This window comes from Rhinatrema bivittatum, chromosome 3 (genome assembly GCF_901001135.1).
Source record: "Rhinatrema bivittatum chromosome 3, aRhiBiv1.1, whole genome shotgun sequence".
NCBI lineage: Eukaryota > Metazoa > Chordata > Amphibia > Gymnophiona > Rhinatrematidae > Rhinatrema > Rhinatrema bivittatum.
The window spans coordinates 231,865,997-231,881,742 of NC_042617.1; the positions used below are offsets into that span (position 1 = coordinate 231,865,997).

Sequence of the window (15,746 nt, forward strand, 5' to 3'; positions counted from 1 at the left end):
TTCTTGAGAGATAAAATATACTTGGAAATCTTATTTTCATCACCTTCGGATTATTGTTGCTTGTTTTACAATTGGTGATGTTCACAGTAGCCACTTTCTTCTGTCTTCTCTTTTGTGTGTATATGATCCTAAACACATTTGTGCTTTTTTCTATACATAATGTATATAGAAAGTCAAACACATTTAGCATGCTCATCACCTCATTTAAGCTCCTAAATTTAGGATAGGTTTTTATCTGAAAATTCTGTTAAATTTAGGAGCTTAAATTTATGTCAGTTGGCTAGACTTAGGTTCCTAAGGCCTGAATTTTCTAAAATTGCAGGCCTTAGTGAATCGTGCGGTACCGGGGGGCGAAGCGGGAGGCAGGCCTGCGAAAGCCGGTAGCAATCGCACCACCGCGGTGTTATCGCTGCCGGCTTTCGCAAACCAATAGCGCCACCGTGAAAGATGGTGCTATTGGGTGTGCTACTGGCGGCGATAAGGGGCCTTACCTTTTCGCCATCAGCAATGTCTTCACTGTGTCCGCCTCGGTGCCGCCCCAACTCCATTTTCTATTGGTTTCGCACGCGAAAAGTCCCTTTTCGCGTGCGAAACCAATAGAAAATGCCCCCCTAAGTTAGTTGCCCAGTTGAAAATTAGTGCTAAACATCTCACTTTTTTTCCCTTTTCTAATTCCACTCAGTGTTTGGACACCCAGAAAAGATTTTTAGGCACCTAAATGTAGGAGCTTAGTGGAACTAGACTTCTATAATTAGGAGCTCAGCCCTAGTCAGTTTTCAAAGGATATTATTAAGTTCCTAACTGCTAAATTGAGGCACCAAAGCCCTTTGAAAATTCACCTCAAAATGTATTTAATTTTATAAGATGAATCAAAAAATGCTTTTTCAACACCATGTAGTCAAAATAGCTGAAAATACAGTAGAAATAGATAGATTTTGCATCACTTCCCAGCGGCTGAGGGTATTCTCACCCCAGCTTGGGCACTGGGGTTCCTTAATCATCATTCTATCATTTGGTTATTTGGGCATTTATACAGTATATGCCATACCTGAATAAGGAATGCATAGGTTTGCTATTCAAAAATCCAATATAATAGGTCCCTTCACTGTAGGTATCTGGCTTTGTCCTTCTTTAAAAATACGTGAAAAAATGGATTAAAAAAAACCAAAACCAACATGCTATGGAATCTCTGGAATATTTCTGAACATTTTCTGGATCAAGAGGATAGGTTGCACATTAGTGTACATATAACACTGATTTTAAGTCTGCAAGCAGTTTTGAAATATTTTATTGGTGTTTGGGAAATTTTTTAAAGGTGCAACATTTATGCTGTAAGACTAACCATTTCTAATGAAATAGTAAAAAATAATACAACTGTACAATTCAGTACTTAATCAGTAGCAAATGGTCAATCCAAGACAATCTTCAGGCTCCACCCCTATTCTGCTACCTTGTTTCAGCTGGCTATGCAAGAAATAATTTGGCTCAGTGACAGTGCATGGAAAAGTTAAAACTAGAAGAAGACATGCTCTGTAAGAGAAGTGGCATGTTTGATTCTCATAATATGTATCCAGTGATCACCTAATACAATGGTTTAATAGTTTATTTTATACATAATACTAAATCTGTACCATCAATGGCGTCTCCCCAAAAGGTAACAAGCTGTGGCACAGACAGGACCATCATTAGTTGCTTTACATTGTATAGCAGTTTTCATGGATTCAGACTAGGATGATGTCACTAACCATACAGTGGTATATTTGTTAAAGGTAGGGTAGTTCCATTTGAAACATGAGGGCCAGTGATTTCCATAATCTCAAGTGCTCAACTAGAGCATTTTGGAACAGCTGGAAAATCCTTGTTAGTTTAGCTTCCAGTAGTAACAGTAAACAATACAATAGGATGCAGAAGCAGACATCGTGATGTAGCTGTTGCAATGTGGTGCAGAATTAGTGCATGGTACATGGGGTCATTTATAATCTCTCACTTGATAGTGTATTCCATAGGTTTCTTCCAGCTCTAAAGCAGTTACTGAGAATAAACACATAACAAAGTTTGCTGAACTTCCTGAGAATGGAGCATCTGGTTCTCAAGACCATAATATTTTTTAGCTCTTGTTTCACAGCATGATTTCAGAATCCTCACAAGCATCATCTGCATAGAGAAACTCTTCGTTCAGCGTATTGTCCACCGGCAGCGTGCCTCTCTGAGACCAGATGGCCCCATTCCTTATAATTGTGTTTGGTAGCAAGGGAATGTTCACCTGTTCACATGTAGCGGACTGCTCCTCACCAACCCCTTTCAGGATATACCTTCCTTCACTGTTGCTATTTTCATGAACGTCAACTGTGATGGTAGTTTTATTTGGTTTGGAGCAGCATGATTCAATCATATAATCTGGGTCAAAGCTCATGTCAATGTGAGTGAAGTGTGGGTCCTCTATGAGTTCCTCACTCTCCTCCGCTAGGCTTGTATTCATGTATATGACATGGTCCTTGTCTATAATGTCTGGCAGGCCACTCAATAACTTCTCCAGCTGAAGCTTTAATTCTGTGAAAGTGGGTCGATCAACTGGATCTGCTCTCCAGCAAGAGTACATAATTTCATACCTGTAAATGTAAAAGTTTCATTTTAGTAGGCTGTTTAAATTTAATTGCTAATATTTATTGAGATAGCAAAGCAAAACCTACCATTTTTATCGAATGGAATAAAATAGGCTGTAATGTCCCATTAACCCTGATCAGGATTTGTTTGTGCTTCATATTAGTTCCCTTCTGCTTATACTTCACCTCAGTTGTTAGGAATAACAACACCAAGTTGCAAAGATGTGTGTTCAAGACACAGACACAGACACACACACACACACACTGTTTGTAAACTCCATGCATTAGTATTTAGTTAAATCTCAAGCCGTAGTCCTGATTTTTGAAACACACTGGGAAACTAGATAGGCCAACCTACATGATGGCTTTATTTCAAAATTTTGCTTGCTGATAGAAAATAGTTTTAAACAGTGATATCCAGGGGCATTGTTAGCATTGGGGGCCTGTGCCCTGGGTCTCAGCTGTGGCCATTGCTGTTATTTTTTCAATCCCCCACCACTTGTGCTTCCCAGGGTCCCTACTCCCTGTCGACTGAAAAGAGGAGGCTGTTGCTGCCTGCAGGGCCCGTGCATCCAAGAGAGCAGGCTGCCTCTGCCTGCAGCACCAGCATGGTCCAAAATAGCAGACTGCTACTGCCTACAGGTCCCAAGAGAAGGCTGCTTCTGCCTGCATCCTGCATGCTCTGGAGAGAGAGAATGAGTGAGCATGTGTATGTGTTTGAGAGCATGTGTGAAAGCATTGAGAAAAAGAGCACGTGTGTGGGTATGAGAGTACGTGTGCGAAACACAGCATGTACATGTGAGAGATGCTAATGAGCCCAAAGAGGATATTATTGCTACCTACACATTACAGGGTAAGAAAGAGGGAGGGAGAGAGTGAAAGAGAGAGAATATATGTGTATGTGAGCATGTAAAAGAGTATGTATATGTGTGAGAGACCCTATGTGGGCCCAAGGAGGAGGCTGCTGCAGCCTGCATATTCTGGGGAGAGAGAGCGTGTGTGAGTGTGGGAATGTGAAAAAATATGTGCATGTGTGTGAGAGAGAGAGCATCTGTGTGTGAGAGATGCTGTTCAGGCCAAGGAAGAGGCTGCCTGTAGGCTACCTGTAGGTGAGGAGAGAGATAGAGAATGTGTGAGATAAAGAGAGCATGTCTGTGTGCGAGAGAGAGCATATGAGAGCATGTCTATGTGTACAGAGCTTCTGGCTTCCCTAGCTAACAGGAATGTACCAACCAGCTGGGGAGGTTTAGGCAGAAATTGGTAAAGGGATGTTTGGGTTTTGCTCTGCCAGGTAGGAGATGCAGATGGTGTGTTCTAGCTGTTTATCATCCCAAAGCACCATCTATCCTCGTGGATCTTTAGTTCAGCTTCCAATCCACCTATTTGTGGATTTGAGTTTGACTTTCTTGCAGACAAGAGCTCGTTGCCTTCTGTATAATTTTTCTCCTTATTTACTGGATAAAAGTAGGTAATTTTCCCTTACGGGGTTAGCCTCCCTGCTGACTTGATTCTGCTTGATTTTACTCGTTTAAGCCATTTTTGGAGAACTGCCTGTGAGAGCCTGGTCCCCCTTGTTGCAATAGATTGAGATGCCCCTATGTTCAAAGCTGGATCATGGGGTAGGGAAGACCTGCAGTGCGCGTATTGCTCCTTCAGAGGATGGACTTGACAGTGACCTGATGCAGAGAGTTTAAACTTTATCTTAACTATTTTTGGACTATCTTCTCTGGTGTGAGTCCTGGAAGATTTTCCACCCGTCCTGTCTCTTTACTGATTTTTCCTCTTTTGGGGTTCAAAGACTATTTGTATTTCATTTGGAGCTAATGGCCCTTGGTACCCAGAACTAAGTAACCAAAACCTTTGGAATAGCAGTGTCTTTCATCCTGAAAGAATCTGAAGAGGGAGGAATTCAGTTAAAAACAAGGATCCCTACCAATGACATAGAGGGAAGGAAACTAAAGGATCTAAAGAGGTAAGAAGTTGGAGATTTTTGTTCTGAGAACTGTGAGTGCTGTCAAAGTAAATGAGAAGGAACTGAGAGGGAAGTGCCCATTAGGTACTAACTAGGAGAGCCAAAGTATTTACGAAGAATTCAGGAAAAGATATAAAAACAGGAACTATGTTTTGATAAAATATTGGGACTATATTCTGATCACCTACAGTGGGGAGAAGCTGAGAATAAATTGGGAATGAAAAAGAGGATTGAATTACCTTCAATCTGGAAATATTAAATAACATAACAATCTGAAGGTTTTGCTATAACAGTGGGATCACAAGTTTATTTATCTAACTACTGTACTATTATTTTTATATACTGACATTTGATCTCAATTGAGATATCCTACTGGTTTACATTCAGGGCTTACAATCTAAGTTTTTGTACCTGAGGCAATGGAGGGTAAAGTGATTTGCCCAAGGTCACAAGGAGCGACAGCAGGACTTGAACCCTGGTCTCCTGGTTCATAGTCCACTACTCTAACCACTAGGCTATTCCTCCTCCCTTTGAACTATCTAGCAATACCCCTGGTGACATTAACATTTAAATCTAAAATTTAAATTTGGACTACCCTCCACTAAAGAGTGTGGAGGGTAGAGCATGAAAGTACAGGGAAATGCAGATGAGAATGAATTTACTCAATCCTACATTTAAGAAGTAATATTTCAAAGCGATAGTAACTCAATAATACAACTGGACTTGACCAAAATTACTCAAATAATGATTTTATTTATGAAATTGTAACCGAACTTTATTGGCACCTGTTAGAATGTACGATATCCTACATTTACTTACCTTAGTCTATGTGCCTATTTGTAAACCGTTGCGATGGTATATAACTTAGCGACGGTATAGAAAAGTTTTAAAATAAATATGCTTAATTTACTTACTACTACTACTCCCCCTCCCAATAGATCTCTGTCCCTGCAGACCTGCAGTTTCCTCCTGGTCACACCTAATTCAATTTTCATCCCTCCCTCTAGCCAGGCTTCCAAATGTTCCCTTTCCCTCTCTCTTTCCCTCTTTCCCTCCCTTCCTCCCATAGCCAATCTTAAAGCTGCAATTCTGGTGCTGGTGCTGCTCTTCTGACATGAAGCATGCGTAGAGACTGAGTGAGTCAGTGGTCCCAGGCCTTGCCTCCCACATTGAAGCCTGGAGGGTGCAAGAATCTTTGTTTCTGTAAGCACTAGATGATGGGGTCACTAAGTCCCTGAATATACTGCCTTATCAGAACAGCAGCACCAACACTGGAGCCACAGTTTTAAGGTAAATGGGGCAGTGGAGCAGCAAGAAAAATTGGAAGCCTAGTTGGAGGGAAGGGATGGGAATTAAACCAATTGGAGATTGTGGAAGCGGCTGGTGGGTGTGAAAATCCAATCAGATTGGAGGTCTGTAGGGAGAAGTAAGGAACCAGAAGATGGAACTGGAGGCCAGCAGGGGGGGTAGGGCTTTTGTCCCATGCCAAACATTTTCCACCTAGTGAACCTGCACATAAATCCATGCCTGAGGATTAACGTTGGTCATTATTGTAAGTATATACTGTTAAGAAAAGTCTGGCCATTGTTTAGCAATTGGATCAGATTTTAATACAATTCCAATGAAAATTCTGCTTCATAATACAGATAATTATTCTATTTCTCTCTTCTCAGATTTTTACTTCTGAACATTGCATGTTTTTCATCCTTGTCTTTTATTTTTTATCTTCTCTATTAATTTCAAAAAGTTTAATACAAGAGACCTTGAATTAAAGAAATACATAAGGCATTATACAACAAATATTTAAACAAGTAGATACTTCAAATAATATGCATGTGTTATGGCCCCATTACTCCACATCATAGGGAGAGATAAGAGAGAATATTTACAAAGAAAAAAAAAAACACACTTAAAACTTAATAGGACTGTGGGACTGAGCAGTAATCCCCCAGGCCTGGAGACATAAATGTAGCCTGACTCAAGCCTTTCTTAAAACACTATGGGGCAGATTTTAAAACCTGCGCGCAGGCGCAGATTTGTTCGCGCAACCCGGCGCGAACAAACCTACGCCTGATTTTATAACATGCGCGCCGAGCAGCCTGCCCCTGTTCCCTCCACCCCCCCCCCCCCCGCACCTTCCCCTCTCTTCCCCTACCTAACCCGCCCCCCAGCCCTACCTAGAACCCCCCCCTTACCTTTGTTGAAGAAGTTACGCGTGCCGGCCAATGGCTGGCCCACGATCCCGAGCACAGTAGCAAATGGCCGCTGTGCCTGGAGGCTCAGACCATGCCCCGCCCCTTTTTGCAAGCCCTGGGACATACGCACGCAGGGGGAAGCAGGGGTAGGTTTTTGGGGGTTGCGCGTGTATCTTATGCACACAACCCTTTGAAAATCTACCACTTTATCTTTACTCAGCTTCACTAACAAAAATAGTAGACTGTCTTTCCCTTCAGACAAGTATACTTCAGTTACTCGCAGTTCAGTACTGTTTACCTCAGTACTCATAGCTCAGCTTCTGCACAGCTCAGTACATTATTCAATAGGTGCTGCCTTCCTCCTGGAGACCTGGGCCCAATTGGGTCCCAGCTCTTAATCCTCTACTGATGAGCCCTCCCCACAGAGCTCTCTCTTACAAGGGGAAATAAAGGGGACCAGGCACCTAGCCTGGTCCTGCACTGGTTTAAGGAGGAACATAGGGGCACTGCCTCACAAGGACCAAACCTAACAGTTTACAGGAACCCTGCAATCATCACTAGCCCCAGAACTAACCATCCTACCTTGCAAAAATGCTTCCAATCCACAGGATCCATGAAAACATATTAAACATTTGAAGCTTAATTATTCATGTTTAGAGAAAACACAACATAAATGAAGCTCCTAGAGCTAGAACACTAAGGAGGTAATTTTCAAAGGAGTTATATGTGTAAATGTAACATACTATTGTAGCAATTTTCATAAGCCATTTACTCAAGTAAATTGCATCTATGCGAGTAAATCGTATGGACAATTGAATGGCATTTATTGTAGCAATCTTCAAAACCACATTTACTCAAGCAAAGTATATTTACTCAAATGAAACCCAGTTTTACTCGGTGGAAGCACAGGGCGCAGCGTATTAGGGGGCACCATGAGCAGTGGTATCCCGAGGAGAGCCAATGCCCCCGGGCGCAGGGAGGCTCATGCGGCCACCAGTGGATCTCATCCCACTGGCGGCTGAGCAGAGACACGCATATAGCAGGCAGATTGGCCCCGAAGAAAAAGATCGCATTTAAATGCGCTGATGCTCCTCCTTCTTCCTGCCTGTGCGGCCCCGGAAGTAAACGTTTCTGGAACCGCGCGGGAAGGAAGGAAGAGGAGCATCAGCGCGTGCAGAGGAGAAGCAGCGCTTACGGGCCGCCGCGAATCCCAAGTTGCAGCGGCCCGAGAAGAGGAAGAGGCCCGGTAGCAGGGCCGCTGCGGCCCGAGAAGATCAGGGCCGCTGCAGAGCCCATCCTGCGGCGACCCGCAAAGAGGAGGCCCAGCGGTGAGAGAGAGGCTGAGGGTCTGTAGAGTGTGTGTGTGTGTGCGTGTATGAGATGAGTTGAGAGACTGTGTGTGGGAGTGAGGACCTGAATATTTGCAAATCAGCTTAATTCCTATTTCTATTTAAAAAATGGTAGTGTCTGTAAACATGAACAAACTAAATTTTGGAACTTCAGAAAATTACTTCCCTATAACAATAATACAACAAAGTAAATTAGGAGCAAGTATCACAAACAATACATAGTTAAGAATAGATGACATGGCAACGGCATTGCCTTGAACAGCAGAAGTTAACGATTGGCTATTTCTTGTGTCAGTTTGCTGTGTTTTTGGATGGTATAACGATTTCTCCCAAACAGACATACCCCTGAAGCAACTTCGGTTGTGAGGCGAAACCTGAGCCCTTCTGGGTACAAAATTGGAAGGAAGATGAAAATCTGGAGCTTTACAGTGAAAAAAAGTGGATGAGTTTGGGAGCTCCTTTTTGGCAGATTGCATTTGGAAGGGTTATACCATCTTAATAAAAAAAAGAAACAGAATTTGATATTTGCCCTGATAGTGGAGGAGAAACATAAGAGATTTCATTTTTTGCAGTGATTAGGTTTCAAGAATATTTGTGTGGATGGTGGTTGGATGTCTTGGGCAAGTTGTGTTTGAATATGAGTGATTTGAATGTGTGGGTTTTAATTAAAATTTTAAATAATATGTGTGATTGTAGTATCTGATATGTGACATATGCTTAGATTTCTATGAAAAGATAATTTGAAATATCTATTTATATTGATTTAATAGGCATTTGTAAAACACAAATTATAACTGTTGATGCGTCCGGTCTTCGATGGCTTCGCCCCGCTTGTTGCACCCCTATCTCGGCTCCTCCCGCTTACCTGGGCAAGATGGCTACCGCAGTGTCGTCAAGACGACTTCTTTGGCGTCCCCGGAACGGCTATGGTGCAGCCATATGCCATTGCTTCTCCCAGGTATCTGCTAGGGTGCGCGCAACCCACGTCTAAGTACGCCCAATGGCGCGAACCTCGAGGGTGTTCCCTCATCTGACGTCACGCCAATCCGGGTATATCTACTTCTCAAGATTGCTAGCTCATTGAGTTGGCAAAGGCTCGAATAGACTCGAACTGCTCCTGTCTGCGCTACTCTGCCGCTTTCCTGTGGCCTGCAGGAAGCTCTCCTTCTGCCCTTCGGGAATTTGCTACTAACTTGGGTACCCGCTCCTCGGGGGCCCTCTGTTCTATTTTCAGGTGCCATTCAGGGAACAGGTACTCGCTCCTCGAGGGTCTGCTCTCCCTGCTCTTCCTGCCTCAGTGCCTGTACCATCAACAACTATCTGGTGGAATCGCATCCATAACAGCTAACACTGAGATATTCTAATATCTCATCTGTCTCATCCACAGTAACTCCTTGCTGCAGAACCTCCTCTGCCGAGGTCCCTGAGACTACAACTCACCACTGCCACCTGGTGGCTATCTTCAAGCTGTATATTAAAAGAGTTCAATTTATAGAGTCTAGCCCAGTGCTGTGGCTCCTCACGGGGCTCCTCCCCGTGGGCGTGGTCATCTCCACAGCACCCAAGGATCCACTAAAACACACGTAATAACAACTGTCTTGTTTTAAAAAGTATTTACTCGAGTAAAACTGGGTTTTACTTGAGTAAATGCACTTTACTTGAGTGAGAGGGCGTTTGAAAATTTTCCATAGGATTTGCTCATGTAAAGACTTTTGAAAATTGCTACCATAGGCCTGGATTTATCAAAATGCACTAAATATCGCATGTGATAGGAAAAGGGGCATGTTTTATGGTAATAGTGCATTTTGCAATAAATTGTCTATCTTAGTGCTTTGCATAGGTATTAATGCAATAACTTTTTTACACTTTGTCATAAGTGCCAGAATTGTTGTATTTCCTAAATACAACCACTGGGGGGACCATTTAGGTCTTAGTATAGGGGTTAGGGGCCACTTTGACATTCAAAGTGAGACGTACAAACAGAACAGTGCTCTCTTGTGAAGATTTGATGACATTCGGAGTGAGGAAACTCACACAACGATAAGATTTGTGCAATGTTCTCTCAACCTAGCTTGATGTTACCCAGGTAGAGAGTCCATCAAACTAGGTTGAGAGAACACTGCACAAATCTCATCGTTGTGTGAGTTTCCTCACTCCAAAGGTCTTCAAATTTTCACAAGAGAGCACTGTTCTGTTCGTACATCTCACTTTGAATGTCAAAGTGGCCTCTAACCCCCTACACTAATACCTAAACCTCACCTCATTTTCACATGCGTTAAAGGTGTTTTCGCATGCGTTAAAGGCATTTTTTTTCATGCGAAAATGCCTTAACGCATGCAAAAACGCCATATAGCACTTTGATAAATGACCCCCATAGTATGTTACATTTACTTGTGAAACTCCTTTGAAAATTACCTCCTTCGTCTGTGATATACTTTATTGAAAATTTTGCGCTGCGAGTTTTGTATATTTCGATGATATAAAATTTAAAAAATTGTTTCTGAGTAATAAATAAGTGTCTGTAAACAAACATGTCTTTCTTACTAGTTGGCAGTGCTGACCCTGAATCTTTTGCTGCCCTATGGAAAATTAAACAAACGTGTGTGCCCCCTCCAAACTCTCTTCTCTTCCAATTCCATTACATATGATTTTTCCTTTTTTAATCTCCATCCTATAGTGCTTTACTGACATTCCACCTATGTGTCATTCCCTTTTCTTTCTGTTATTCTTCTTCCCTCCTTTGATCCTCTCATCCTTTTCATTAATCCATTTTTCTTTCTAGTGTGTACCTCCTCCATTCCATTTATCTTGCTTCCCCTCTCTTCTGCCAAAATCTGCTTCCTTTCTTTGTACAACTCTATTGCCATAAAAATGTAGTCACATTTTCACTAATTTGTAGACATTTTGCTACCCTTAGAGATTCTCTGTTCTAACAGTAAGACCACCACCTCAAACCTAGGGAGATTCTGTAGGCAGTCAAGCAGAGTTATTTTGCTGAAGGTTTGTAAAATAAGGAATGCTGCACAAAGTAATTGATGGCATAATAAATAATGCCAGTTTCTATGCATCCAGTTTCCATAGAATTAACACTTTAAATAATTTAGTTTACTTAAAAAGTTGTAGTTTTTATGCCATGGGCAATATTTCAATCACAACCACAGCAAGTACTAATTAATACTCACCACATGCTTTTTAAAAAGGTTACTTCAAGGCATAAGTTTTGAACTTGTTTAAGCAACTTATCTACAATTTTCCTAAACTTCCAAGAGCAGTTTTATTAGAAGAAGAATCAATTATTATCTGATACATACGGGTTCATATTAGGCTACAGTGCCAGTGATTCTCAATCCTGTCCTCGGAACACACCCAGCCAGTCTGATTTTCAGGATATCTAAAATGAATACGCATCAGATAGATATGCATGTGCTGCATTCATTGTAAGCAAATCCATCTCATGTTTATTCACTGAAAAACCAACAGGTGGGGTGTGTCCTGAGGACTGGGTTGAGAGCTATCGGGCTACACTGACATCCTAAATCCATATGATTTGCTTCCATGTGAGGCAACCTTTGACACACTGCTCTGAACATGCCTGCTATCTGAGCTACATTGGGCAAACTTATTACATAACTAAAAAAACATCATTTAGCAGTAACAAAAAACTGGAATTGATAGAGGATATTGCAGTAGGCACTACTGATATATTTATTTTATTTAGATTTAGCTCACACCTTTTCAATGGTAGTTCAAGGTGAGTTACAATTCAGGAATATTCCCCAGAAGGCTTACAATCCAAGGGCTTCGTTTACTAAGCATTTTTCCCATAGATACAGAATAGGAGAAAAGCCTTATTTAATCCAGCCCTAAGGCTGGAGGGTGAAACGGGGGGGGGGGGGGGCGGTCCTGCGCTAGCCGGTAGCGATCGCACCGCGGCAGTGTGCTCGCTGCCGGCGTTGCGACAAATAACTACACCATAAAAGGTGTAGTTGTTCGGCTCGAAAATGACAGCGAAAAGCATGCGTACTTTTTGCTGTCTGGGAAATCTTCACAGAGTCTGCCCTGGTGCTGCCCCGACTCCTCCTCTTCCGGGGCCGACTCTGCCCCGAGCTAGCTATCACACGCGTGTGCTAGCTATCGCATGCATGCGATAGCTTTAGAAAATGACCCCCAGGAGGAGGGGTGTGGCCAAGATGGCGGCGGTGTAGCAGCTCTGATCAGACGCTCTCCGGATTTCTTCACTTGCTTGTTTTCTTCGTCGGAGAATATCCGAAAATGCCCCCGAAAAGGAAAGGTCGGGTTCGCGTGTATCCTGCAGCGTTACCCCTGCCGCCCGGACAGCGCACGATAGCGGAGCTGACTGCAAACTATTCAAAACTGGAGGCGACATGCTCCGCGGAGGTTGCCACGGGAGGAGCCGTGGCAGACCCAGGAGAAACCACTCTGAGTCCTCCAGACCCCAGGATGGGGGCTGGAGGACTCAGAGTGCCGGTCCCCAGAGACTCCTCGAGCCCGGTGAGTGCTTTATCGATCCCTATCGGGGAATTGGGTACAGCAGCAGGAACCACCGCGGGGAGTGGGAGAGAAAATGCAGGCCTGGAGGAGACAGGAGGAGGGATGGCAGGGCTGCAGGCGGCAAGCTTGAATTTGGACTCTGCTTCCACAATGAATGCCTTTAATGGTGAAGATTTCTTTAAATTTGAGCCCGAAGCAGGAAATGCTTTATTCCTTAAAACTGAGGTTGTATCCATGGATGCTCTCTGGGAGCTGATAACCAAAATGGGGATGGCATTATATAAAGTAGCTCAAGAACAATCAAATGTGACCCAGAAAATTGGAGGTTTTACCCAGGAATACAATGCAAAATATTTAGAACATCAACAAAAGATTATCAGGCTGGAAGAGCAAGTAAAGAAGTCTCAGGAATTGCAAGCAGCTATGCTGAAAGATCGTATCGCCATTAATAGGAAATCGGAACAGCTTGAAAATAAATCAAGGAATTTAAACCTTAGGTTTATAAATTTCCCAAAGGTTATGGGCGAACAACAGAGAGTAACTTTGAGGAAATACATGGTGGAAATTTTGAAGATAGCACCTGAAAACATTCCAGCTTTGAATAAGGTGTATTTCATGCCTCATGCAAGGCCTAGAGGAGAAGAAGCTGCTCCAGAGCTTGATCTTGCTAACTTAACAACTTTTCTAGAGACTTCTATGCCAGAAGTAATAGAGAGATCTACTCTCTTAGTTTCTTTTATTTATTCTCAAGACCTCAGTCTGGTAATGAGGAATTATTTTTCCAATATGAGAGCAGAATTCATGGGTAAATCGGTGCAGGTCTTCCCTGATTTGGCACAGGCTACCCAGGAGAGAAGGCGGGGGTTCCTGTCATTGAGACAGGAAGCCCGCTTGTTGGGGGCAAGTTTTGTACTCAGGTATCCTTGTCGATGTATATTAAAGCTAGACAATGTTACTTATGTTTTCTTTGTACCTGAACAAATGAAAGAATTATTAGAGAATAGGAAAAGATTGCCTTGTAATCCCCCAGTTCAGGATGCTTCAAATGTGGAGTCATAGAAAAGGAAGAATAGTTGTTATTGACCGTTAAGCTTTTTTCTGTAGTAAGAATTTCCTAAGAATATCTCCTCTTTTTTTTCTGGCTGTACACCCTCTGTTATATATTTGTGGCCAAGATATTAGAAAATGTTATTCTTCTTATTGTAACTGTAAAGTTGCAAAAATGGAGAAAGTTATGTTTCTTTGTTTCTGTACAAAGTGATAATCCTTTGTAAATTTTGTTCAAACTAATAAAAAGAAAATAAAAAAAAGAAAATAAAAAAGAAAATGACCCCCTAAGTTTGTACCTAGTGCAATGGAGGGTGAAATGACTTGACCAAGGTCACAAGGAGGGTAATTGTGAGAAGCAGGATATGAATCCTGGTTCTCAGCCTGCCACTCTAACCACTAGGCTACTCCTCTACTCAGTATTAAAGCATGCATCTCTGATATATTGCACAGCATACAAAGGATGCTACTTCCTTTCTGCTCTTTACAAGAAGTGTAACATTGAAAACATTACTATGGATAGAGTAATAAAGGAGAAATCAAAGTAGGGAAGTAAATATCTTAATTCTCAGAAATTCTTTCATTTTTAATAATATGAAACAGGATTTAATCTATAGGAAATCCCCATTAAATCAAAAGCTAAAATTAGAGTTGGGATAATCCCATGTACATCCATTTATTTTGTCTGATTATTAGGTTATTTCTTTTAAAAACTAAAATATGTTGGTTCTAATCCAGTGGCAGTCCGCTGCCATGCAGAGGACCTGGATTTGATTCCTGAATCAGGTCTTTCATTTCTTTGGCTGGCTGGGGATGCTACAGAACAAGTGTTTACTAGCCCTGGCTAAGGAATCTTTAATCAATCGCTTAACAGTGACAAATGCAAGCAAGACTTGAGGCACAGCCAAGTAATGGCTGGGTTGGGGAGGGGAAAATCCCCCAGATAGTTGCAAACAAAGGGGGTCATTTACTAAAGGTTTTCTCCCATTCTATGTCTATGGGAAAAATGCTTAGAAAATGACCCCCAAAGACTCATGTTGCAATAGCTCCCCAGAGGCCAGTTCCAATTGACCTGCAAACCCAAAGGAAAAAATCCAATAACATAATAAAAACTGAAATATGCTTTTTTATTTATTAGAATCCCAGAAAATGCCTGAGTATTCATTTCACTTGTTCCAGATGAACAAAACAACAAGAATGATTTTATTTTTCAATTTACCGTTTCATTAAGTTCAGTCATATGATACAGGAAATAAAGAAAGTAATACATTAAAATAAACTTAACATTATACAAATATACAAAAGAGAAAACGAAATATCAACAAGTCTACATTAAGCGGTGAACGATACCTGCCCATAAGAGAAGATAAATAAGAAAGAAATATAATTCTAGCTCCTCCTCCCATTCAACCCTCACTAGCTTCCTTATATACCAAAAATACCTCCAAATTTGAAGGATCCATTAAAAATAAATCTATTCTCTTGGAATGAAACTAAACACCTGTGGGGAAATTTCAAGGAAAAAGTACCCCCAATTGCCAAGACACATGATTTCAAGCCCAGGAAACTTTTCCTCCTGGCCTAAGTTTCTTTAGCGACATCTGGAAAAACCAATCCCTTTTGACCACAAAATAAATCATTTTTGTATTTAAAGTATTGCTGGAGAACTAAATCTTTATCATTACCCAAGGCAAAAGTAACAACAAATGTAGCCCTAGTTGCTATGCTATCACCTGAAGATTGAAGAAATGAAGATAGATCTGAGCTAGAAAATGGGATTAACTTACTTGAAGCCCCACCATCATTCGTAACTCTTTTTCTATCAGGGAAATAATAACAATTAGACAGCAAAAAGGATTTTTCATCAGTAAACAACTGCAACATTTGAGGGCAGATTTTCAAAACTGCGCGCGCAGTTGGCTAAGGGCGCACGCAGTAGTGCGCATAGGAAGTGGCATGTATTTTGTATAGCGCCGCACAGACATGCACGCACTATGCAAAATTCGGGAATATATTGTCCGGATATTGTGCGCGCTGGTTGCAGCGCGCAAATGCCCTTGTGCGTGCA

At 41.8% G+C, this 15,746-nt stretch overlaps 1 protein-coding gene across 1 annotated transcript in view; it reads right to left on the minus strand.

The window, feature by feature from the left end:
• Positions 1-1,272: 1,272 nt before the first annotated feature.
• The window catches only part of MERTK (MER proto-oncogene, tyrosine kinase), a 609,785-nt gene continuing 595,311 nt past the window's right edge, over positions 1,273-15,746 (minus strand). The window contains exon 19 of the mRNA XM_029594310.1: positions 1,273-2,609. Coding sequence (XP_029450170.1) covers positions 2,120-2,609 — 490 coding nt within the window. The 3' untranslated portion in view covers positions 1,273-2,119. The remainder of the gene's footprint in view (positions 2,610-15,746) is intronic.